Below are 27,460 nucleotides of genomic sequence, written 5' to 3'. Positions count from 1 at the left end.
CTTTTCTAACAGATGTTTATGACAATTTCATGGTACTGCATTTCCTGACACTTTAGTCCAGGTTTTATTAATTGAGTTTAAATTCCACCAGTTGCCATGGTGGGATTTGAACTCACGTCCCCGGAGCATTAGCACTTGGATTATTAGTACAGTGACGCTACTATTAACCACTGTCTCCCTCTATGTAGGCAGATCTGTTTTGTTGTTAACTGTGATGAATGGCATTGGTGGTTGATGGGTCTCTGTCCCTCCTCACCACAGCAATCTGATGGACAGGGAAGTGTATTGGTAATTCCCTCTTCCAGGACAGCAAGGAAACAAGGGACATCTTTGGAGGTGGGACAAATGAACCACTCTCTTCATTCAAAGTATATGCTTCCCTTCATCTCTTAGCCTCAGTTGATGAATATAACACTTGGTATGGTACTGAGTCAAGCAAACCAGGTTCGGGTTTGAATCAGTTCAGAGACTGCTGATCTCAGCTGGGATGGAAGTAAGGTGAATATAATTGATATAAAAGCAGAAAACGCTGCAAAAACTCAGCATGCCCGGCAGCATCTGTGGAGTGAGAAACAGTTAACATTTCGAATCTGTATAACTCTTCTTCAGAGCTGAAGGGGTAGATATGTGATGGATTTATTAGTGTTTAAGAGGGGGTGGAGCAGGTGGAGCAAAACAGAAGGTCAGGGATAGGCGGTAGCTCAAGAGAGAATTGACAAAGATGTCATGGACACAAAACAAGGGGTATGTTAATGGTGGTGTTAAAGACTCAAGAAGGTGCTAATGGTGGCATAAAGATAAGATAGCAGAATGTGTTAATAGCAGAACAAGGATCACATTTCTACCTCTCTATAGCTCTGATGAAGAGTCATACAGACACGAAATGTTAACTCTGTTTCTCTCTCCATGGATGCTGCCAGACCTGCTGAGTTTTGCAGCATTTTCTGTTTTTATTTCAGATTTCCCGCATTCACAGTATTTTGCTATTATTATATGAATATAATTGATCTTAATTTCCTGGTGGCAGGGAGTAGAGAAAAGAACCAGATAAGATCCACACTCCTGATGACGGTCCTGTGACTCCAGGAAGTGCACGTGTGCATTGGATAAGAATATATTTGGGTTCAAAGTTCATGTCCCTGATCACCATTGAGTGACTATTACTTGAGAGTGCATATATGTGCCTGTGCATTTGTGAATGCAAGTGTGTGTATGTTTTTGCAAGTGTGTGTATGTTTTTGCAAGTGTGTGTATGTTTTTGCAAGTGTGTGTATGTTTTTGCAAGTGTGTGTATGTTTTTGCAAGTGTGTGTATGTTTTTGCAAGTGTGTGTATGTTTTTGCAAGTGTGTGTATGTTTTTGCAAGTGTGTGTATGTTTTTGCAAGTGTGTGTATGTTTTTGCAAGTGTGTGTATGTTTTTGCAAGTGTGTGTATGTTTTTGCAAGTGTGTGTATGTTTTTGCAAGTGTGTGTATGTTTTTGCAAGTGTGTGTATGTTTTTGCAAGTGTGTGTATGAGTTCTAGTGTGTGTATGTTTTTGCATGTAGTGTTTGAGTTCTAGTGTGTGTTTGAGTTAATACATGTGTGTGACTGTCTGTGCATGTTTGTAAGGATGTGTGTGTGTGTGTGTGTGTTTGTTTCTGTGGTTGTTGAGAGCGTATGACTCTGTTTAGTAGTGCATGCATGTGTGTTTGACATTACACCCATATGTGTACGTGTCAGCATATGCATGTTTGTGCAATCTTGATAGGGCGTGTGTTTGTGTGTCTCTGCGTGTGTTTGTGTGTCTCTGCGTGTGTTTGTGTGTCTCTGCGTGTGTTTGTGTGTCTTTGTGTTTGTGTGTGTGTGTGTCTCTGTTTGTGTGTCTCTGTTTGTGTCTGTGTGTGTGTTTAAACTGAACACTGGAAGTTTCTCTCCTCCCTAACACAGCCCAGATATGAACCATGTCACTTTTCTGGCCCAGCACAATATCAGGTGACTCATTTAATCACAAGCTTGGGTGGGACATGTATTGGATTTTATGCCTAGTGTTCATTATATTTTGGTTGTTCTTGTGAAACAGGTGATGTGCTTTGGATGGTCACTTTATCAGTGACGTACCTTTGCTCATTTAGTTGCTATTTCTGTTGGCATCTGTTGTATGATTTGCCTACATGCCATTGTAATGTAAAGGTGCTCAGCAGAATAAGGGTTAATGTGGGACTGGAGAATAGCACTACCCACGATATGATGTATAGAGTCACATGGTAATAGACTGAGAGAACAGTCTAGAAAGAACACTCTGGAACCAGCCTGCATGGAGGTAACAGCACCATGCATGACAGTAACCTGGGATCTATAAATAATTAAAGGTTAACAATAAACCGTTCATGTTTAAATATACAAATCTCAAGATCTCATCGTTGAGACCCTATGGCACATCAAAATACAATAACACCACTTCAACCTCAGTTTTAGATTCTTGATTACTAAATTCCAGTCTGCAACTCATTTCCAAATATCCATTATTGTATAAATAAACCATCTGAACCCCTCGATTAGATTCCAGTCTGTAACCCAGTCCTGAGTATCCATTACTCTACATTCAAATGGTCTGAACCCCCCCAATTAGATTCCAGTCTGTAACTCACCCTATATATCTATTACTCTGAATTAAAGCACGTTTCACTATAATTAACCCTCTGGGGGATGAACAAGATTTCCCTTGGGCAACCCTCTGGAAAGGTAATTGTGATTTGATTCGCTGTGGTGAGGGCAACACTGCATCCTTTTACATGTGAGAACATTAGTGGAAGATTATGTATCTTCTTCTATATTAGAGGTTAGTTAGAGAGACAGTAATGTATGTACCCATGGAAATCATATAGCAGTGTAGGCCTCACTGCAATGAGGAAGTAAGCAGTCAACACTCTTAAGCCGCAGAACCCACACGGGTAAAATATCGTACTCTGAGTGGCTCAGTATCGGTAAGATCCACCCTATAGTAATATCACATTTTATAATGAAAAAAACCCCAAAACATTCTCATCTCCTTCACAGCTTAAAATATAATGGAGAACTGTTAGTGTCATGTCACCCTCGACTTGACTTTCCATTTTGCCTCATTGAATCTTATCTGAGCTGCAAGGATGCCACAGTTAGTCCAGTTTAGGAGCTCTTTCAACACTAAATAACTGCAGACACTTCTCACACCTGCATCCATTATATTTTAAGTTGTGAAGGAGATGAGAATGTTTTGGGTTTTTTTTTTCATTATAAAATGTGATATTACTATAGGGTGGATCTTACCGATACTGAGCCACTCTGAGTACGATATTTTTCCCATGTGGGTTCTGTGGCTTGAGTGTTGACTGCTTACTTCCTCATTGCAGTGAGGCCTACACTGCTATATGATTTCCATGGGTACATACATTACTGTCTCTCTAACTAACCTCTAATATAGAAGAAGATACATAATCTTCCACTAATGTTCTCAATGCAGTTCAGCCCTTTGCTTGTTTTTGCGGTAAGTGCTTCTTGCTTCCATTGCCCTGACCACATTAATTATCACAGATGGTGCGGTTCATCGATTATACTACTGGGGCCATGTTAATGATCAGTTAAAAGCGGGTCGTGGTCTGGTCAAGTGAAAGAGCTAGAAAGACGCCTATTTTATCGGTCTCTTTTATCTTTGTGTAGGAATGTCAATTCTGGTTGGAGGTAGTCCCGGAGATTTTGTCACCTGACTGCCCACCACCACCTGCCTCTCCCCTGGGCTCTGCCATTGGTCATTCAACATGTCCACCCTTGTGGCGCCCTGCCTTCCTGTGGCCAATTGGGACCCCTATTACCTGATAGGCTATTTGACTGACAGCCAAGAAATATCCAATGTTCCACCTCCAATATTTTTCTAACAAAGGATTAAAATAATCACAGTTTATTTATTGGCCCTATGATTATGTTCTCCAGGATTGCTCACAGCAGTGCCCTGGAGATTGAACTTCAGTTAAACTGCAGGGTCCAGGACAATCCTGAAAGCTTGGCAATCCTACTCTAGCTGCTGAATCTGTATTAGCAGTGTTAGCATTATAGCTCAAATAGTCGTTTTGTAGTACAGAGCTTGAGTATTGCTGTAAAGAAGAGATATTTTTAGTTGAAGTTTCTCGTCTTGCACTTGTCAGGACAATTCGCAAGAATACCAATGTAAAATTGTTGTTCCCTTTACATTTGGTATTCTTGCAAACTGTGCTGATGAGTGCAGACAAAAAGCTTTGACAAAAAATGTCTCTTTTTCAGCAGCACTCAATATAGCTCAATGGGTAAAACTCTTACCTCTGAGTTAGAGTGTCATGGATTTAAGTCGTTCTCCAGAGTCTTGAGAAAAAAAATCCAGGCTGACATTGTCACGACAGTGGACTACAGCCCCAAATTACTTACGGGCATATTGCACTTGTAAGGAAGACGTGTTTTTTTTAAAAAAAAAGACATACAAGCAAAAGCTGGCTGAGAATGTAAAGTAACCACGTTCTGGAAAACATCTATGTGGATTATACTTAACCAACTATTCCAGAGAGAACATGGAATGTCGCATCTAAAAAGGTGTCAAGGTTTGCAAACAGTTTTTTGGCCTTGGAAAACGGTGAGAGTGACGGTTCCTCTGTGGAGGCCAACCAGAGCCAAGGCCATGGCACTGAGGGTGGTCCAGCTGCTCAGGGTGGGAGGAAGAAGTGTGGAAGGGCAGGAGTGGTAGGGGAGTTGTTAGTGAGGGGAGCAGACAGGTGCTTCTGTAGCTATAGATGTGACTCCAGGCAACGTGGTATGTTGCCTCCTGGGTGCCAGGATCAAGGATGCTACGAAATGGCTGCAGGGCATTCTGAAGGGGGATGGTGACAGCCAGAGGTTGTGGTCCATGTTGGGACCAATGACATAGAAAGAAAGATAAATGAGGCCCTGCAAGCAGACTTTAGGGAGTTAGACAGGAAATTGAAAAGCAGGACTTCAAAGGTAGTGATCTCCGGATTACTCCCGGTGACACACAGTAGTGAGTATAGGAACAGAAGGATAGAGCAGTTAAAAGTGTGGCTGGAAAGAATGTGCAGGAGGGAGGGCTTTAGACTCCTGGGGCATTGGGATCATTTCTGGGGGAGGTGGGACCTGTACAAGTTGGACGGGTTACATCTGAACAGGAACAGGACCAACATCCTCACGGGGAGGTTTGCTAATGCGGTTGGGGTAGATTTAAACTAAATTGGCAGGGGCATGGCATCCTGAAAAGTAGTTCAGAGGGAAGAGAAGCTGAGATGGAATTAGAAGTTAAAACGCTAGTAAGTGAGTCTAGACGGCAGAGGAAAGATAGGCTAGATAAGAAAGAAGTGAGTTTAGCAAGGTTAAATGGAATTATTTTAATGCAAGGTACCTGAGAAATAAGACAGACGAGCTGAGGGCACAGATAGGCACGTGAGAGTATGATATCAAAAATGTAATCAAATTTCAGAGAATTGTAAGAATAAAAGGGCAGTGATAGGGGGTTTGAACTACCCAAATATTAACTGGGATAGTTTTAGTGTGCAATGTAGGGAGGGAGCAAAATTCTTAAATTCCATCCAGGAGAACTTTTTTAGCCAGTATGTAGAAAACTGAACAAGGAACGGGGCAGTTCTGGACCTAATATTCGGAAATAAGCCCAGGCAGGTGGGAGGCATGTCAGCAGGGGAGCATTTTGGAGATAGTGATCATAGCTCAGCTGGATTTACGCTAATTATGGATAAGAATAAGGTTGGGCCAGGAATAAAAGTTCTAAACTGGGGAAAGGCTAATTTTACCAAGATGAGATATGATTTGGCCCAAGTGGACTGGGAGCAGCTACTTGCAGCTGAAACTGTGTCAGAGCAGTGGGAGGCATTAAGGAGGAAATAGCAAGAGTACAGGACAAATATATGTTCCTTTAAAGACAAAGCGGGGGACCAAGTCCAGAGAATCCTGGATGTCAAGGGACATAAAGGTTAGGATTAAGAAAAAAAGAGAAGCTTATGGCAGATACCAAGACAGAGACCTGAAAGAGTATAAAAAGTGCAGAGGGGAACTTAAAAAGCAAATTAAGAAAGCTAAGTGAGCGCACGAGAAAGCATTGGTGGATTGGTGGATATAATAAAGGAAAAACCAAAGGTGTTTTATTTAAAGGGCAAGAGAATAACAAGTGGGAGAGTAGAGCCAATTAGGGGCCATAGAGGTAACCTGTGTGTGGACCCGGAAGATGTAGGTGCAGTCCTCAATGAATATTTTGGTCTTCATAATGGAAAAGGGCGACACAGCTATAGACATCAGGTTGGAGGAATCTGAAACATTAGAGGAAATTAACAAAGAGAGAGAGCAGGTACTAGCAGGTTTAGCGGCCTTAAAAGTGGGTAAATCCGCAGGTCCAGATGAGAGGTATCCCAAGCTGTTGAGGGTGGCAAGGGAAGAGATATCAGGGGCCCTGGCAGTAATTTTCAAATCCTTCCTGGCCACAGGTGAGGCGCCAGAGGACAAAACGACTGCTAACATTGTCCCATTATTAAAAAAGGGAGGAAGGGATAGACCAGGAAATTACAGGCCAGTCAGTTCAACCTTGGTGGTGGGTAAGTTATTAGAAAGAATTCTGAGGGACAGAATATATCTGCACTTGGAATGACATGGATTAATCAGGGATAGTCAGCATGGATTTGTAAAAGGAAGGTTGTGTTTGACAAATATCCTTGAATTTTTAGAGGAAGTAAGCAGGAATGTTGATGAGGGTAATGCATTTGATGTGGTCTACATGGAATTTAGCAAGGCTCTTGATAAGGTCCCTCATGGCAGACTGGTCAAGAAAGTAAGAGCCCATGGGATCCAAGGCAAAGTGGCACATTGGATCCAAAATTGGCTGAGAGGCAGAAAGCAGAGGTTGATGATAGAGAAATGTTTCTGTGACTGGAAGTCTGTTTCCAGTGGGGTTCCTCAGGGTTCAGTGATGGGGTCCTTGCTGTTTGTGGTGTACATAAATGATTTGGACTTAAATGTAAGGGGTACAAAAAAGAAGTTCGCAGTTGACATGAAAATTAGTAGGGTGGCAAATAGTGAGGAGGATAGCTGTAAACTGCAGGAGGGTATCAATGGACTGGTCAGGTGGGCAGACCAGTGGCAAATGGAATTCAACCTGGAAAAGTGTGAGGTAATGCATTTGGGGAGGGCTAACAAGGCAAGGGATTACACTATGAATGATAGGACCCTAGAAAGTACTGAAGATGAGAGGGTGTGCATATCCATAGGTCCTTAAAGATAGCAGGGCAGGTCCATAAGGTAGTCAAGAAGGCATATGGGATACTTGCATTTATTAGCTGAGGTGTAGAATTCAAGAGCAGGGAGGATATGCTGGAATTGTATAAAACACTGATTAGGCCACAACTGGAGTATTGTGTGCAGTTCTGGTCACCACGTTAAAGGAAGGATGTGATTGCACTTACCTTGGCTGGAGGGTCTGAGCTATGAGGAAAGATTGGTTAGACTGGGGTTGTTTTCCTTGGAACAACAAATGTTGAGACCTGATAGAGGTGTGTAAGATTGAGGGGCATAGATAGGGTGGATAGGAAGGCACTTTTTCCATTAGAAGAGGGGGTCAATAACCAGGGAACATGCATTTAAGGTAAGAAGTAGAAGTCTAAGAGGGGAGTTGAGGGAAAATGTTTTCACCCAGAAGGTTATGGGAGTCTGGAACTCATTTCCTGAAAGGGTGGTTGAGTCAGAAACTCTCATAACATTTAAGAAGTATTTAAATATTCACTTGCATTGCCATAGTTTCCAGGGCTATGGGCCAAGTGCTGGAAAATGAGATTAGTGTAATCAGATCTTCATTGACCGGTGTGGATGTGATGGGCTGAATGGCCTCCTTCTGTGCTGTAGATGTCTGAGTCTATGAGCCTACTTCAGACAAAGACACTTGAAAGGAAGAGACAAAATGCAAAAGACTGAACTTTAATCTCCTGTGGTTGTAGAGAGAATGGAGACTGATTGCCATCTCAGCAGAAACCACCTCCGATTGAGTTATATCTCAAAATGTGGAAATGACCTGAGTTGAAAGAAAACAAACTCAGGGTGAAGGGCATGTTTGTTCTTTTCCCTTCCAGGGTTAAAATTAATTAAAAAGCTAGCTGCTGACCTGATATGGGTGTTCTAGTTCTGTTGTGCTAGTGAGAAAAACAGCAGAAGATGATCAACCAGGCACCCCTTTGCAGCTTGTAGGCAAAGGCTCTCTCCTCCCTCTGTTGCTGGGGGCAAGTCAGCAAATCCACAATCAAAAAAAGAAAATAAGACAGCTCCTTCAGCCAACCTGCAGAACCCAGTGTCTCCAAACCAACTGCTAAACTGACCAAGTCAGCTCTACTGGAATCACCCAACTTAACGGCCACAACGTTTCGTCATCTACATCTCACGGACAAGCCAAAGACTAATTCCTATATCTTTTTTAACTTTTATTTATAGACTTAACAGCTCATCTGAAGGCTAGCACTTCTGACAATGCAGCACTCCCTCAGTGCTGCCCTGGAGTGTCAGCCCCTGAAGTTAGACTTGAACTAGCACCGTTCTGGATTAAAGTCGAGAGTGCTATCACTGAGCCATGGCTGGCCCTGAGGAAGGTGGCTGTATGGTACCCCTGCTCTACTCTAGTATGCCCATTTCGTATGTTCAAAGTTTTGAACCCAGTTAGACTTCAATGGAAAAGGCGCCCCAATATTAATCGAAAATTGATATCCTCTTGTTGCGGGGTTTTGTGACTCTTTAAGCTGTTCTGTCACAGAGGTTCCTGGGCAACCCAAACTGAGGGGGCCCAGCGTTGATGTTCAAAACACCACAACGAGCATGGAGTTGCTGGTATAACCTTTTTTTTCTTTATTCTTTCATGGAGTGTAGGCATTGCTGGCAAGGCCAGCATTTGTTGCCTATCCCTTCTTGTCCTTAAACTGAATGGCTTGCTAGACCATTTCAGAGGGCAGTTAAGAGTCAACCACTGTGGGTTTGGAGTCACATGTCAGCCAGACCAGGTAAGGACTGTAGTTTCCTTCCCTAAAGGACATTAGTGACCCAGATGGATTTTTACAATAATCAACAATGGTTGCATGGTCACCATTACTGAGGCTAGCTTTTCAATTCCAGTGGTGCAAGGCTTTTATTGGGAGTGACTCACTCTGCCCTTTATCTCCTCAGTCCATTGTGACAAAGCATCATCTTGTGGGCAGGACTGGGATCCTCATATCTTTTACATGTGTATTGTTTCTATCTCTCTAAAAGCAGACCTTCAAGGAGACAAATTGTTAAGCTGCATTATTAGCATGTCGGAAGTCAGAGCAAGGATTGGATCCACTTAATTCAATTAACCCAACTTGTCTCTGCGTAGCAATACAAAATAAAGAATAAGCCACACCGCCCCATATCAGTGCTTCTTTTGCTTGACCAAAGCAAGTGCCAGGAGCTTCACTCAACTGCCCTCCTTGCGAATAACCAGTTCAAAGAATCATGGAATTTTAGTCACAAATTTGTGTTCAGTGCAACTCAGTGATCTCTTGCGCCACTTTGAAAATCATTGCACTAGAAAGAAATCCACTCTACAAAATCGGTCACATTCCCGCCAAGCAGAATTAATTATGTTTGGGAGTTTCTACCAATCGTGTTTGTTTGTAACCCTGAGGAGGCTCCAAAAATTAAGCTGGAGCTTTGGCAACAAAGACACTAATAGGTACAATTTGAAAGGTTGTGAATAACTTCTGTTGTAACTTTCTAAGGTACTGATTACTGGACCCCAATCTAACTAGGAAATGGCTTTGTATAATTTTTAAAAGGCAGTTCAGTAATTTAAAAATATTGCACACAGTTGGTGGATAGACATTTTTGATTAAAATGTTTATTTTTGCGATTTTTTGCTTTGGCAACTGAACTGCACAAATTTACTCACTCTTAATTAGATCAAGGACTATTTTTAAAAGCAAAATTAAATATATATAAATGCTGGATCATGGCTGATCTTGCTTTTGGTAAGAGGCAAATTAATTTGAGCCAATTGAGAATCAGGACATACTTTAAGCCGCAATATATGGCTAACTGGATGCACTAGATGGGGAAACATAGGGGAGGACTTTTCCTATGGTGGGTGGGCTGGGCAGAAGCGGGAAGGGATGGGCGTGGAGCCGATCACTGCCCACGATCGGCTGCGTGCCGCCATTTTGTGCGGGTGGGCCAATTAAGGTCCATCCAGCGTAACGTGCGGCCAATAGTGCTCAGCGCTACCTGTATGGGCGTGGGGAGGAGGGAGAGTCGGGGCCTGTGCTCTTTCGTGCATGCACGCTAAAAAGTGCAGCAATCTCCCCGAGGCATGGAGCTGCCTCAAGGAGATTTGAATGGGTTACAAAACATGTTAATAAATTTAAAATTTATTTAAAGATGACAGTGCCGTATGAGCTGGGATGTGTTTGTGAATTTAGGAACATTTATTTAATTATTTTATAAAACCTTCAGGAAACCTCATCCCGCCCGTGGATGAGTTTCCTGAAAAACGCAAAGGCCGCTTGGGCTCTTCGCCTGCCCGCCAACATTAAGGTTGGACGGGCAGCATTGTTAACGAGCTTAATAGAGTTTTAATGGCCTTGAATGGCTGTTGACAGTTCGGCAGGCGTGTGCCTGCGGAACAAAATATCGAAATGACGCACGATGAAATCGGGACACACCCCCGACGTCCTCACACGTCATTTTACGTGTTGGCATGTCGGGCCCACCCCCCGCATGCTGACAGCAAAATTCTGCCCATAGAAAATAGGAGCAGGAGTAGGGAATTTGGCCTTTCGAGGCTGCTCCGCCATTCATCGCCATACTCCCACTCTGTCCCCAAACCCCTTGACACCTTTCGAGTCTAGAAATTTGTCTATTCCCTTCTTAAATATATTCAGTGATTGCCCGCCACAGTGCTCTGTGGTAGAGAATTCCACAGGTTCACCACCCTCTGAGTGAAGAAGTTTCTCCTCATTTCAGTTCTAGATGGCCTACTCTGTATCCTGAGAATGTTGCCCCTTGTTCTAGACTCCCCATCCAGAGGAAACATCATCCCTGCATCCAGCCTTCTCAGCCAAGTCAGAATTTTATACGTTTCAATGAGATCTCCCCTCACTCTTCTAAACTCCAGTGAATACAAGCCTAGTCAATTCAATCTATCTTCAAAGGCCAATCCTGCCATCCCTGGAATCAGTCTGGTGAATCTTGGCTGTACTACTTCTATGCCAAGTATATCCTTTCTTATGTAAAGAGACCAAAACTGCACACAATACTCCAGGTGTAGTCTCACCAAGGCACGGGATAGCTGCAGTAAGACATCCTTGCTCCTATACTCAAGTCCTCTCGCAACAAAGGCCAACATACCATTTGCCTCCTTAACAACCTGCTGCACCTGCATGCTTGCTATCAGTGATTGGTGTATAAGGACACCCAGGTTCCTTTGTACATCAACATTTCCCGATCTATCACCATTTAAATAATACGCTGCCTTTCTGTTTTTCCTACCAAAGCGGATAACTTCACACTAATCCACATTATACTGCATATGCCATGTATAAGTCCACTCACTCAAACTGTCTAAATCACATTGAAGCCTCTTAAAACCTTCTTCACCACTCACATTCCCACCAAGTTTCATGTCATCAGCAAACTTGGAAATATTACATTTGGTCCCCTCATCAAAATCATTAATATCTTTATGAATAGCTAGGGCCCAAGCACTCACCCTGCAGTACTTCACTAGTCACCACCTGCCACTCAAAAAAAGAACCATTTATTCCTACTCTCTGTTTCCTGTCTGCTAGCCAATTCTCAATCCATTCTAATATATTACCCCCAATCCCATGTGTTTTAATGTTGCACGCTAACCTCTTATGTATCAAAATTTATCAAAAGTGTTCTAAAAATCCAAATAAACCACATCCACTGGTTCTCCCTTATCTATTCTACCAGTTACATCCTCAAATCATCCGCAAATGGAGTATAATGTGGGCAAATGTAAAATTGTTTATTTTGGCAGGAAGAATAAAAAGAAAGCTTATTATCTAAACGGTGAGAAATTGCAGAGCTCTGAGATTCAGAGGGACCTGGGTGTCCTAGTGAATGAATCACAAGAGGTTGGTATGCAGATACAGCAGGTGATTAGAAAAGCTAATAGAATGTTATCATTTATTGTGAGAGGATTGATTACAGAAGTATGGAGTTTATGCTTCAGTTGTACAGGGCATTAGTGAGACTACATCTGGAGTATTATGTACAGTACTAGTCTCCTTATTTAAAGAATGATGTAAATGTGTTAGAAGCAGTTCAGAGAAGGTTTACTAGACTAGACTTCGGCATTGGGCAGGTTGTCTATGAGGAAAGGTTCGACAGGCTAGGTTTGTATCCACTGGAATTTAGAGTAAGAGGTGACTTAACTGAAACCTTTAAGATCCTGAGGGGTCTTGACAGGGTGGATGTGGAGAGGATGTTTCCTCTTGTCAGAGAATCTAGAATTAGGGGTCACTGTTTAAAAATAAGGAGTCGCTCATTTAAGACTGAGATGAGGAGAAATATTTTCTCTCATAGGATTGTGAATCCTTGGAACTCCCTTCCTTAAAAGGCAGTGGAAGTAGGGTCAGTGATGGAGGGATTGAATGTCAAAACTGGTGGATGTAGTTCCAATCAAGTAGACTGCTTCGTCCTGGATGGTGTCCAGCTTCTTGAATGTTGTGGGAGCTGCACTCATCCAGGCAAGTGGGGAGTATTCCATCACACTCCTAACTTCTGCCTTATAGATGTTGGACGGGTTTCAGGAGTCCCGAGCTGAGTTACTCATTGCACGATTCCTAGCGTCTGACCTGCTCATGTAGCCACAGTATTTATATGGCTAGTCCAGTTCAGTTTCTGGTCAATGGTAACCCCCAGGATGTTGATAGTGGCGGTTTCAGTGATGGTAATGTCATTGAACGCCAAGGGGTGATAACGGGCAATGGTTAGATTCTCTCTTGTTGGAGATGGTCATTATTTGGCACTTGTGTGGCGCGAATGTTACTTTCCACTTGTCAGCCCAAGCCTGGATATTGTCCAAGTCTTGCTGCATTTGGACATGGACTGCTTCAGAATCTGAGGAGTTGCGAATTGTGCTGAACATTGTGCAATCATCAACGAATATCCCCACTCCTGACCTTATGATGGACAAAAGGTCATGATGAAGCAGCTGAAGATGATTGGGCCAAGGACACTACCCTGAAGAACTCCTGCAGTGATGTCCTGGAGCTGAGATGACTAACTTCCAATAAACACAACTATCTTCCTTTGTGCTCAGTATGGCTCTAACCAGTGCAGAGTTTTCCCTCTGATTCCCATTGACTTAAGTTTTGCTAGGGCTCCTTGATAACACACAGTTAAATGTGGCCTTGATGTCAAGGGCAGTCACTCTCACCTCACCTCGGGAGTTCAGCTCTTCTCCATGTTTGAACCAAGGCTGTAATGAAGTCAGGAGCAGATTGGCCCTGGAGGAACCCAAACTGGGCATCAGTGAGCAGGTTATTGCTAAGCAAGTGATAGCACTGTTGATGACCCCTTCCATTACTTTGATGATCGAGAGCAGACTGATAGGGTGGTAACTGGTTGGGTTGGGTTTATCCTGCACTTTGTGTACAGGACATCCTTGGGCAATTTTCCACATAGCCAGGTAGATGCCAGTGTTGTAGCTGTACTGGAACAACTTGGCTAGGGGCGCGGCAAGTTCTGGGGTACAAGTCTTCAGTACTATTGTCGGAATATTGTCAGGGCCCATAGCCTTTGCACTATCCAGTGCCTTCAGCCAAAACTTGATATCATGTGGAATGAATTGAATTGGCTGAAGACTGGCACCTGTGATGCTAGGGATCTCTGGAGGAGGCCGAGACGGATTGTCCATTCGGCACTTCTGGCTGAAGGTTTTAGCAAATGCTTCAGCCTTATCTTTTGCACTAATGTGTTGGGCTCCTCCATCATTGAGGATGGGGATATTTGTGGAGCCTCCTCCCCCAGTGAGTTGTTTAATTGTCTACCACCCTTCACAACTGGATGTGGCGGGACAGAGCTTAGATCTGATCCATTGGTTGTGGAATCGTTTAGCTCTAACATTTGCTGCTTATGCTGTTTGGCATGCAAATTGTCCTGTTTTATAGCTTCACCAGGTTGGTGCCTCATTTTTAAGTATGCCTGGTGCTGCTCCTGGCATGCCCCCCTGCACTTTTCATTGAACCAGGGTTGATCCCTTGGCTTGATGGTAATGGTAGAGTGGGGGATATGCTGGGCCATGAGGTTACAGATTGTGTTCGAGTACAATTCTGCTGCTGCTGCTGGTCAGTCTCGAGTTGCTAGATCTGTTTGAAATCTATCCCATTTAGCATGGTGGTAGTGCTACACAACACAATGGAGGATATCCTCAATATGAAGGCTGGACTTCGGCTCCACAATGACTGTGCGGTGGTCACTCCTACTGATACTGTCATGGACAGATGCATCTGTGGCAGGTTGGTTGGTGAAGATGAGGTCAAGTATATTTTTCCTTGTTGGTTCCTTCACCACCTGCCACAGACCCAGCCTAGCAGTTATGTCCTTTAGGTATCGGTCAGCTCGGTCAGTAGTGCTGCTACTGAGCCACTCTTGGTGATGGACATTGAATTCACCCACCCAGAGTACATTCTGCGCCCTTGCCACCCTCAGTGCTTTCTCCAAGTGATGTTCAACATGGAGAAGCACTGATTCATCAGTTAATGGAGGGCGGTATGTGGTAATCAGCAGGAGGTTTCCTTGCCCATGTTTGACCTGATGCCATGAAACTTCATGGGTTCTGGAGTCAATGTTGAGGACTCCCAGGGCAACACCTTCCCGACTATATACCACTGTGCCGCCACCTCTGCTGGGCCTTTCCTGATGATGGTGGTGTCAAGGACATTATTTATAAGATATGATTCTGTGAGGATGACTATGTCAGGCTGTTGCTTAACTAGTTTGAGAGACAGTTCACCCACTTTTGGCACCAGCCCCCAGATGTTAGTAAGGAGGACTTTGCAAGTTTGACAGGCCCGAGCTTGCCGTTTTAATTTCCAGTGTTTAGGTCGATACCGGGTGGTCCGTCTGGTTTCATTTCTTTTTTGAGACTTTGTAGTGGATTGATACAACTTAGTGGCTTGCTAGGCCATTTCAGAGGGTGTTTGAGAGTCAACCACATTGCTGTGCATCTGGAGTCACGTGTAGGCCAGACCAAGTAAGGACGGCAGATTTCCTTCCCTAAAGGTCATTAGGGAACCCGATGGATTTTAACAACAATCGACAGTGGCTTCATGGTCATCAACAGACTTTAATTCCAAATTTTTATTGAATTCAAATTCCACCACCTGCCGTGGGGGGATTCAAACCCAGGTTCCCAGAGCTTTACCCTGGGTCTCTGGATTACTCGTCCAGCTTCAGTTGTACTGAGCTCTAGTCAGGCCCTATTTTTACCTCTTAGCTCAGGTCTTGGCAGCACGGGAAGGTTCCCTTAGCCTTGGAGGCACAGCACAGATTCACCAGAATGATGCCTGGGCTAGAGGGGTTAGATCGCAAGGACAGATTGAATATTTTATTCCCTCGAGTATTGAGGGTTGAGGGGGGAATCTGATCATTACCTGAAGGGAAAAAATTTGCCAGGAAATAGGCAAAAGGCATGGGAGTGACACTGGGTGAGTTGCTCTTGCAGAGAGCTGGTACAGACACGATAGGCCAAATGGCCTCCCTCAATGCTGTAATCATTTCTATGATTCTGAGGTTGGGCTGTTTAACATTTTAAAAGGATTCTGTTGGGAGATACAGAAAAACTCTTTCCTTTGGTGTGAAATCAAGAACAAGGAGGCATAAACTTAAAATTAGAACCAAACCCTTTAGGAAGGGCATCAGGAAGCCTTTTCTCACACCGATGGTGTGAAAGAAATCTGGAACTTTCTGCCTCAAAGGCTATGGATGCTGAGTGACAATTGGAACTTTTCAAGACAGAATGATAGGGTTTTGTTAAGAATGAGTCTAAAGGGGGATGGGACAAAGGCTGCCAAATGGAATTGAGGCATGGATTGAACTGGATAACAGAGTAGGCCCGAGGGACTGAATGGCCTCCTCCTGTTCCTACATTCCTTCCCATAGCAAAATAATCAAAAAATCCTTACTATTGACAAAACCCTCATCACCACTTTAAAATAAAGACTATGCTCCACCAGTGGTCTGCTGGTTTTGAATTCAAACATAGACTGAAATTAAAGACTGAGATAACCTATCATTTTCAATACTTAAACGGGAGCACAGTGCCAAGGAAGTACATTCTGCGTTCTGTAATCTCCGTGGGCTGTAATCAAGGTTGTTGACGCCCATGACAGTACAAAGTTATTGGGGTCAAGGGTCACCCTCTTGGATTTGTTTACAGAGGAGAGATTTTTCAATTGTTAGTTGTTTATGTTGACTTTGGCTGGGAATTAGTCAGTGGCCTGAACTGAAACCAAAGGATCAATAGAAATTTCTGTGTTTGTACCTGTGTGTGTTAGTGTGGGTGGTGACTCAGTCCCAATTAAGCACATGAGCTGCCTTATTAACCAAAGGTTTGAGCTTTCACAACAAGGGAAGCCTTTCCCCTGTGCACTGTGTAATCATAAAGTAATCTGTTAATAACTTTTGTTTTACACATCATGCACAGAGCTAATCTGGAGCTAATCCAGGATGTATGAGTGGATGTTGGACCAATCGTACTTCTTTACAGCACTAATAACAATCCAGCATGGCACTGTGGAACAGCCTAGGCTAAGCAATGGCCATTCAATGGCTACTGTGGGCCGCAGGTTTGTGTGGCTAAAGATGGTAGAATGAAATACATTCCCGTTCTCAAGGATATGGGTGCTGAGCAACACACACCTGGTTATGACAGTGGATTGCAGCCCCAAATAATTTACGGGTATATTGCACTTTTAAGCAAGACTTTTTGTTTTAAAAGAGATATACAAGCAAAAGCTGGCTGAGAATGTAAAGTAACCACTTTCTGGAAAATTCCTCTGTGGATTATACTTGGCTGACTAGTTCAGAGAGACCATGGAATGTCACACCTAAAAATGTGTCAAGGCCCACTTCAGGCAGACACACTTGAGAGAGAGAGATGAAATGCAAAAGACTGAATTTAATCTCCTGTGGTTGTGGAGAAATGGAGACTGATTGCTATATCTCAGCAGAAACCATCTCCTGTTGAGTTATATCTCCGAGTGTGGAAATGACCTGCATAAAAAGGAAAAAGACTCTGGGCGAAAGACACATGTTTGTTTTTTACCCTTCCAGGAATACACAAGCAAAGGGGTTAAAAAGCTGGCCACAGACCTGATATGTGTGTTCTAGTTCTGGTGTGCTAGTGTGTGCTGTGAGAGTCACAGCAGAAGACCAGGTGAAGGTTTTTTTTTCCCTCTGTTGTTGGAGACAAATCAGCAATGCCATAATCAAAAATGAAATAGGACAGCTTCTTCAACTAACCTGCAGAATCAAATGACTCCAAATCAACCACTAAACTGCCAAAGTCAGCTCTACCAGAATCATCCAACTTAACGGCCACATAGTTTCACCATCTATGCCTCACGGACAAGCCAAAGACTGATTTGTATATCTTTTTAAACTTTTTTTGAGCTCAACTTCTCCTTTCTGATCTGTGTGTATGTGTGTTGGGTTTTTATTATTTTTTTTCTCATTATTAGTACCTAATACACTTTACTCTTTCTTTGACTGAAGAAAGCCTGGTTAAATTTGTTCCTTCTAAAACATAAATATATTTGGACTGGGAAAAGGTATCCACGGGGGAAGGGATCCCTTTTAAATTAACCTTGTGGCGACCAACCGAGGGGATTGAATAAAGAAGGGGAGCTGGCTCATTCCTCCTCACCCGAGAGCATAACAAGATTGGGGTCCCATTTGGGAGGTTAACAATTTGGGGTATCTCATCCGGGATCATAAATTGGGGGACCTCACCCGAGGACAGGCCATGACAATCCATATGGATCCATTGCTCGTCTGGTACTGGATTCCAATCCTCACATTGTCCCCAGTTGTCTGTTCCTAGATCTGCAATGAGGTTTTCCATAAATACTTTCCTTATTTCTGAAGGAGGAAGAAATCCCAGAACTTGAGATTGACATTGATGAACTGCTAGAAATCTCGGATGAAGACCAGCGTTCCAAGCTCCAGGTAACCGCTCGCTGTTGGAATTCCATTTTCCAATTGATAACATCCTGGCTTCAAACCAATTCCGTCATTCCATTTGTTTCAATCGTTCTCTGCAGGGAGCCTCTGCACTGAGACCCCGTTAAAGAGATAGTGTCCACACTATAATGGCATTAAGGACTGCATTATAGTGAGTGCTCCCATGATGACCCCATTGACCGGAATTTCCCTACCAAGACCACATTAAAGGTTGAGGGCTTTAATTTTCAGGGCTCCAAGGAGACAGGGTTGGGGGGAGTTTGGAGGGGGGCCTGCATTTCAGGCTGGAGATGCTGTCCTCAGCAGCAGACATTTTGGGAGAGGTGTGCTCAGGGCCCAGGAAGTTTAAGAGATCAACCAGGATTTTCCAGCCGACCTCCGGTTTCCTAATGTGTTGGAGCGGTGCAATCAACTGCCTGGAGATGAGTACCCAGCAGCAGGTTATGGGGGAGGGAGCCAATGCTTCAGGCAGGACTTGCAGGCCCTCCCTGCCTGCTTGGGCAGGAGGGGGTATAGCCAAAGATGACTCTGTAGTGGGAGCTTTCACCCCTCTCCTGGTGACTAAGTTGCTTTTCCTGTGTGTGTTTTTTTTTAATTAAAAATTTAAGCTGGATGAGAGGACACTTCCCTGTCGAGACACCCTCCCAGTTACTTGCCTTTTACTGTGTGAGGGCGCACTTATGAAGCTGGAATGCCTCTGATTGGTGCCCCCCCCCCCCCCCCCCCCCCCCCCCGGCTTTGAGAGCCTGTCTGTCACCCTTCATTGGACAGGAAAGATGACACCATGCCCATGAAGGGTGCGGCTACCTGAAAATCTTAACTTTAACCAGCTTCTCCACCCCACCTTCACTGGAGGCAGGTTTCTGACCTGAAAACAAACTCTGCTCTTGTCCCCTGCCTCTGTGACAAAGATCCTGCCCAGAGTCTCACTGGCACCAAGCAGGCCCCTTTCCAAATTTGGATTTGCCCGAAGCCCCTTCTAGGGTTCAGCAATGCTACTTATTCCAGTCAGCGGTCTTATTAATTTTGATGAGCATTGAATCACAGAGCCCTGTATCTAACCGCACCATAGTGAGGGGGTTGTAGCAAATGGTATGTCTCGACGGCAATCAATTATGTGAATGTCTTAAACTTCCCTGATCGCAGACTGAGAGAGTAATTGATGAGATGAGGCCAGCAACAAATCAATGAACTGCTTTATTTCTCCATGAGATGAACATGCAGTACTGTAGTTAGTACTTAGGCTCATTTAATTTACATCATTCAGAACCTTTGCTTAATTGTACAAAATAAAGAGCATGTTACACTTCACCATATCCTGATTTATCCTGTCTTCTCTTTGACACTATTAAAACTTGGCAAAAGGGGGACTTGCCTTTTATTTTGATGTTGTAACAATTCTTGGCAGTCTGGCCCACTTAGTAAGGCTGCAAGAAGGAAAGTGGGTCATAGGGAAGATCAGAACCATGACACTGAACGTGGCCTGATCTTGTTAATGCATCTTTTATGTCTATGCTTTAAACTGACAGTTTTTTTTTCCCTCACAGGAGATGTTACATGAATGTTGTAAACCCACAGACGTAAGTGAAAACTTCTGCTCAGTGACCTCTCCCTCATGATGACTTCACTTGGAGGAATAGCAGAAGGGAGGGTTTGCTGGATGGTTCAGTGGGTCTGGGGGGGGGTTTGGGCCAGCGGGCCGGGGGGGGAGTTTGGGCCAGCGGGGTGGGGGGGGGTGTCATCCGACAGGAATTTCACCAAGGTCATTCTAGTGCAATGAAGAAGTTCTTTGTCTGCTGGCTGCAGAAGCTCGAAGCAAAATCAGTTTGCGCACTACAGCAATGATGTAGCGGTTAGTAATTGTCTAGTTATCCAGAGAATGTGAGTTCAAATCTCACTGTAGGATTTTGAGAATTACTGATATCAGTCAACATGATGAATCTGTCGAAGTCTCATAAATACACATCTGGTTCACTAATGGCCTTTAGGGAAGCAAACCTGCTGTTCTTACCTGGTTTGGGCCTCCATGTGACTCAAGTCCTACATCAACATGGCTGACTCTTAGCTGCCCTCTGAAGTGAACCCAGCAAAGCCACTCAGTTGTGTCAAACCACTTTGATTCACTTTCTCAAGGACAGCCAGGGATAGGCAAGAAATGCCAGCCTTGCTGGTGATGCCCACGCCCTGAGAATGAATATTTAAAAGTCTTAGTGTGAACAACACAAACTATCCTAATTTAGCACAGACTAGAAATCTCACGCAATGAAGTGAAGGTTTTTGAGGTGGTATCTCTTAGTCAGAAATTTGTGTGTCTGAGCCCCACTCCAGAGGCTTGAGTACACGGTCTACGCTGACACTTCCAGTGCAGTACTGAGCAAGTGCTGCACTGTTGGAGATGCCACCTTTCGGATCAGATGTTAAGCCAAAGCCTGGTCTGCCCATGAGATGGGCAAAAAATGTTCAGTGGTGCCATGTGAAGACCTGGGGAGCCTGTGGCAAATATTTATCCCTCAACCAAAAGTAGACGACCTGGTCATTTATCTCTTTGCTGCTGGTGGGAACTTGAGTGGAAATTGGCTGCTGGGTTTCTGACAATACGACAGTGACAGCACTTCATAAATATGTCATTAGCTGTGAAGCATTTCAGGGCAGCCCAAGGCTGAGAAAGTTGATAGGTAAATCCAAGCCTTTATTTCTTTAAGCCCATCTTGTTGGGGCAGGGGGGATCGATTAGCTTAGTTGGCTAGAGTGTGGTGCAGAATAACGTCAGCAGCATGGGTTCAATCCCCATACAGGCTGTGGCAGTTCATGGAGGCCTGTCTCCTTAGCTTGCCCCACACTTTATGTGGAGAGGTGCACCTCAAGCTATATAACCAATTGTCTTTCTCTTTCTAATGGGGAGAGAGTGTCAATAGTCCTTCATGGACAATGGCTAATTACCTACCTACCTGTTGTTGGGATAGAGGTACACAGACCACTGTCTCCTTTCATGTTCACTGTGGTGCAGGATAGGAGTGATAGCCTCCTCCCAACAAGTGGTTATCATTCCACCCTCAATCAATTCAGCTTCACTACAACAATCATCACAGTAATGTTATTATTTTGATAGTAAGGAAGGAAGTTTGGCTTCATGTCTCTCTCTGTTGTCAAGGAGACAGATCACCGCTTTTATATACTAGAGGGATAGTGTATTATCAGAATCAGAGAGATTATGTTACACTTATATGGGACCTTGGTTATAACATACTCAGGGCACTATGTACAGTTCTGGTCTCTGCATTATAAAAAGGATAAAGTGGTACTGGGTAAGTTGCAAAAAGGATTGACAAGGATAACATCAGAACTGAGATGGTATAATTAATAGGAGAGGTGGAGCAGGATGGGACTCTTTTTTTTCTAGAAAAGAGGTTGAGGGATGGTCTAATGGAGGTCTTTAGGATTATGAAAGGGTTTGATAGGGTGGATGTTTTACGTGTGGGGAGTACAAAACTGGGGCATTGGGCATCAGTTTAATAAAGTAGTTACTAAAAAATCAAGTAAGGAATTCAGGAGAAACTTCTTTACTCAGAATGGTTCGAATGTGGAACTGCCTGCCACATGGATTGGGTTGAGGTGAATGGCACAGAAGTATTTAAGGGGGAGTTCAATAAACACAAGGAAGAAAGGATTAGAAGAATATGCTGATATGGTAAGGTGAAGTAACATGGGAGGTAGGTTGTGTTTAGCTGAATGGCCTGTTTCTGTATTGTAAATGCTATGTAATTCTATGTACAAAACCAATGGAAACTGCTGCAGATGCAGTGCAATGTGTGAAGCTCAAATGATTCAAGATTGCCCCCTGGAGGCGCTCTGCCGCCACTCGTTAAAATGCAAAGTATTGTTAACCTCGGAACTCCGGTGCACTAAAATAAAAGCAAAACTCTGCGGATACTGGAAATCTGGAATAAAAACAGAAAATGCTGGAAAAACTCAGCAGTTCTGGCAGCATCTGTGGAGAGAGAAACAGAGTCTGGGTCCAGTATTCTTTGGAGTAATTTTTTTAAAATGTGTTCATGGGATGTGGGCTTCGCTGGCTGGGCCAGCATTTATTGCCCATCCCTAGTTGCCCTTGAGAAGGTGATGGTGAGCTGCCTTCTTGAACCGCTGCGGTCCATGTGGTGTAGGTACACCCACAGTGCTGTTAGGAAGGGGGTTCATATTGAACTCGAAACGTTAACTCTCTCCACAATTTCCTGTTGCTAGCTTCAGTGCAAGATCAGTGTGAGGCCAAAATGTGTAATGTAACTATCCTGTTGGAGAAATATAGAAAGGTAAAGGACCAAAGAATTTAATATTCTGTCTCGCGTGCCTCAATGCCTCTCCGTCCCAAATCCATCTTCGCCTTTCCCTAGTATCCTATATTGACAGGCCTTTGTTTAAACAAAAAAGAACTATCTGTTCGCCTTCCATATTCTGAGCCTGGATGAGTAGCCTCTGAGTGCAGACTTCATGATTATAATAAGTGACAACCTGCACTTATACAGCATCTTTAATGTGGTAAAACATCCTGAGGTAATACACAGCAACATAGTCAGGCTAAGGCTGTCACCGAGGCCAAAGAAAGAGATATTAGGAGTGCTGGTTCAAAGCTTGGTCAACGAGATGGGCTTTAAAGAGAGTCTTAAAGGGTGAAAGAGAGGTGGAGAGGTTTAGGAGAGGTAGAGCTCAGGGCCTGGGAGCTGAAGGCACGGCCACCAATGGAGGAGTGAAGGGATGGTCTAGAGGCCAGAACTGGGGGAATGCGGGCATTGCAATGATTTGTGGGGCTGGAGGGGTTTACAGAGTAGCGGAGGGGCAAAGCCAGGGAAGGATATGAAAACAAGGATGAAAATTTTAAAATCAGGGTGTTGCTTTTGGGAGCCAACTTGGTCAGCAAGCACAGGGGTGATGGGGAAACAAGGACATGGTGTAAGTTAGGGTCTGGGCAGCAGAGTTTTACAGGAGTTTGAATGCATAGGGAGCAGAGAATTAAGGTCAGTTTATTCATATCTTTTATAATCTTGAACGCTTTGCTATCCTCTCTCGTCTGCATACTTCCCAGCAGTATAAACATTGACAGTTCCCATTGAGAACGAAAAGCTCTGAGAGTAAAACATGTTTCCTTTGTTTACCCCACCCTGGTCTAGGATTTTATTAACGAGCTGCTAATTAGAATAAAAGGCCTTCGAAAAATGACGGTCTCTCAAAAGAAGTGACATGGAGTACCACCAGCAAAGGAATGGAATTGCCGAGACTGAGTTGATGAGCATGTGGTCAGACAAGGCTTGCCCTGACCTTGTTTTGGTTAAAAAAGGACCAAACGCAGGACTGAAATATCTGTCAGGCTGTGGGTCAAATTCACGGATTTTTAAAACAAAATCAGACTATGAACAGGATGTGTCTGTGGCTATTTATGGTTTTTTTTTTGTTAAAATGTTAATAAAATATGATGTGTAAGTGTAGTTTCTGTTCTGCTGCTGCTCCTCAAGCGAAGTGGGCTTTAAACCTATGGTATTTGATGTCTTTCAAAATGTATGTCGCTCATTTGATGGAATCTGAGTCAAAAGGTCAGAGATTCAAGTCCCACTCCAGGGGTTTGAGCGCACAATCCAGGCTGACACACTCAGTGCAGTACTGAGGGAGCGCTGCACTGTCAGAGGTGCCGTCTTTCATGCAAGACTTTAAACGGAGGCCTGGTCTACCCACTCAAGTGGATGTTAAAAGATCCCATGGCACTCTTCTGAATAAAAAAGCAGGGGGAGTTATCCCCAGTGTCCTGGCCAATGTTTATCCCCTAATCAAACAACTAAAAAAACTAATCAAACTAATGTTGGTGGGAGCTTGCTGTGCAAATTGGCTGCTGTGTATCCTGCGTTATAACAGTGACTACACTTCAATAATACTTCACTGGCTGTAAAGCGCTTTGGGATGTCTTGAAGTCATGAAAGGCATGACAGAAATGCAAGATCTTTCATTATTTAACTGATGAGTGAAACCCAAAGCTACATGAGGGATAAATATAAAAAATTCTGGAACAGGGAGATTTGAGAGGCTGACTGAATGAAACAGAGATCACATAATACTGATGAAAAAGACTCGTCCACTTGCCAACCAATCAGCACTCTCGTACAGTGTAAAGTTATGCTCACCCCCGACATTGGCATTTTTGCGATTGTCCTGAGTGCAAGACCAAAAGCTTCGACAAACGTCTTTTTTCAGAAACACTCAAGTTCTATCCTACCAAATGACTATTTGGAGATCACATAAGAAGGCAGTGAACACATGTTAGCTCGAGAGGATTACCACAGGGTTGTTGCTCCTCTCATGGGCACTGGTAGTCAATAAATCGAATATTCCACTGGATATAGGGCTGAGTTGAGGATTCCTGCCCTGCAACTGTGGGAGCGGATTTAATTTGGGATTGATGGTTAGCTCTGCGCCTGGCTCTCAGCATTCCTTGAGGCAAGGTGAGTACGTTAAAAAAAAATGCCAAGGTTTCCCCTCCTGATCATGACCCAGTGACCCAGTCCACTGCTGTCCCCTACCTCCCCATACCCAGTCCCACCAACTGCCAAGTTCCTGACTGATCAGAATGTCCTGCTCCTGTCCCCATATCGTGCGCACTCAAGTTGGATGACCTGCTGGAGATCGAACACAGGAGTCTTCCAGACACTCCGCAGCAAGGTAAGATCACACCCTAATAACAGCGGATGCAACAGGGAGCCAACTCAGCAGAGGTCGGAGGTGGACCCTGGGATCTTCCTGCTCTGTGTGTTGGACTCAGTACCACACGGGGAGGGAACAGCTCACCCAGCACAGGCTTCGCACACTTCCTGAGCCCTGGGCAAACAAATTTGTGTCGTGTTATTAGCTGGAGGAGCTTGGCGTCACTGCAGTGCACCTGCCAGCCAGAGGACTGAGTGGATAGCGTACTTCTGAATGTGGTCACGCTCTACCTGCCCACCCTTAAGCTACAGAGGGGATGGGTGGATAGCAGGCAGTCAAAGAGGGCCAGGCAGGTAGTGCAGGAATCCCCAGAGTGGATCTCGCTCGCCAACGGGTAACCTGTCGTGAATACTGGTGAGGATGATGGTTGCTCTAGGGTGTGCAACCAGTGCCAAGTCCTTGGCATCATGGCTAGTTCAGCTGTGCTGGGGTGGGAGGGAGGGGGGGGGTTGGAAAAGCAATAGTGATAGGAGATCCTGTGGTTAAGGGAAGAGACAGGCATTTCCGCGGGAAGCCACAGACATGAATCCCGGGATGTTATTTTGCCACAGGGTTGTTCCTCCTCCCCTGGGCACTAGCAGTCAATAAATCAAATATTCCACTGGATACAGGACTGAGTTGGGGATTCCTGACCTGCAACTGTGGGAGCGGACCTGATTTGGGATGGATGGTTAGCTCTGAGGCAAGGTGAGTACATAAAAAAAAAAAGCCAAGGTTCTCCCTCCTGATCATTACTCAGTGACCCAGCCCACTGCTGTCCCCTACCTCCCCATACCCAGTCCCACCAGCTGCCAGGCTGGTGCTGGGGTCAAGGAGGTCACTGAAATTTTGCAGAGCATTCTGAGGGGCATGTGTAAACATCCAGTGGTCAAGGTCCATATCGGTACCAATGACAAAGGTAGAAAGAGCGATGTGGTCCTGCAAGCAGATTTTAGGGAGCTAGGAAAGGGGCTAGCGAGCAGATAGAGCAAACAAATGCTTGGCTGGAGAGATGGTGCAGGAGGGAGGGCTTTAGATTTCCTGGGCCATTGAGACTACTCCTGGCAGTGGCTGCACCTGTACAGACTGGACAGGTTGCACCTCAACAGGCTGGTCCAAATTTCCTCGTGCTGTGGTTTGCTAGTGCTTTGGGGAAGGTTTAAAATAACTTTGCAGGGGGTATGGGAACAAGGGGTGTAGCATTAGAAAGAAACAAGGTGCAGACACGATTGGAAGAGACAAATAGCACTAGAGTAAGAAATAGTAAGGGATAAAGTGGGGTCAGAGTAAGATGGAATGCAATAAGATTTAAATTAGGTTTACAGTGCATGCATGTAAATGCACAGGGTGTGGTACATAAGGCTGGTGAGCTGCAGTCGCAGAAGGTTACATGGGAGTATGATGTTGTGGCAAGAACAGAGACCTGGCTCAAAATGGACATTAAATAAAGACATTGGGTAACAAATCTTCCAGAATACAAGATGTTCAGGAAAGTTAAGGGAGAAAAGAAAGGAGGAGGGGAGCACTTTTGATTAAGAACATAAGAAATAGGATAAGGAGCAGGCCACCTGGCCTCTTAAGCCTGCTCTGCCATTCAATAAGATCATAGGTGATCTGATTGTGGTTTGAACTCCACTTTCCTGTCCACCCCCCATAACCCCCAACTCGGTCGTCAATCAAAAAGCTGTCCAACTCTTACTTCGGAATATTACAGTGCTGGAAAGGGAGGTATCCTGGAGGAGGCAAGGACAGAATCTGTTTAATTAATGTTAAGAAACAATGCAGGCACCATTATGCAACTAAGTATATTCTATGAACCCTGAACTAGTTGGAAAGATAAAGAGGACCAAATTTGCAGGGAAAATATAGAAAAGTGCAAAATCTACACAGTAGTGGTAATAAGGGGATTAATTAATGGGGGAATTAATTATCCCAATATTGACTGGGATAGCAATAGTGCAAAGGATAGAGAAGGGGAAGTATGTTCAGGAGAATTTTCTTGACCAGTATATTTGCAGCCCAGCGAGGAGGCACTGCTGGAACTGGTTCTGGGGAATGAGGTTGGTCAAGTGGATCAAGAATCAGTAAAGGGACATTTAGGAACAGTGATCATAGTATCAAACATTTGTGTTAGCTGTGGAAAAGGACAAGGAGCAATCCAGGGTAAAATTAAATAATTACGGTCAATTCCTGTGGTGTGCGAACAGACCTCTTCCAGGTAAAATGGAGACGACTGGCAGGCAAAACTGTCACAGAACGATGGGCTGCCTTTAAAGAGGAGATGGTTCAGGTACAGTGGAGGTCCACTCCCATGCGGGAGAAAGGCAAGGCCAGCAAAACCAGAGCTCCCTGGATGACAAAAGAGATAGAGAGTAAGATGAAGCAGAAAAAAGAGACAGATGTCAAATTGATAGCACAAGTGAGAACCAGGCTGAATATAGAAAGTTCAGAGGGGAAGTGAAAGGAAATACGAG

The 27,460-nt window shown here is 44.2% G+C and overlaps 1 protein-coding gene across 1 annotated transcript in view; it reads left to right on the top strand.

The window, feature by feature from the left end:
- The window catches only part of ppp1r14d (protein phosphatase 1 regulatory inhibitor subunit 14D), a 39,974-nt gene extending 16,440 nt beyond the window's left edge, over positions 1-23,534 (top strand). The window contains exons 2-4 of the mRNA XM_041215151.1: positions 18,168-18,248; positions 19,811-19,843; positions 23,429-23,534. Coding sequence (XP_041071085.1) covers positions 18,168-18,248; positions 19,811-19,843; positions 23,429-23,497 — 183 coding nt within the window. The 3' untranslated portion in view covers positions 23,498-23,534. The remainder of the gene's footprint in view (positions 1-18,167; positions 18,249-19,810; positions 19,844-23,428) is intronic.
- The last annotated feature ends 3,926 nt before the right edge of the window (positions 23,535-27,460 follow it).

This window comes from Carcharodon carcharias, chromosome 20, assembly GCF_017639515.1.
Source record: "Carcharodon carcharias isolate sCarCar2 chromosome 20, sCarCar2.pri, whole genome shotgun sequence".
Taxonomy (NCBI): Eukaryota; Metazoa; Chordata; class Chondrichthyes; order Lamniformes; family Lamnidae; genus Carcharodon; species Carcharodon carcharias.
This window is presented reverse-complemented; position numbering and strand designations above follow the sequence as displayed.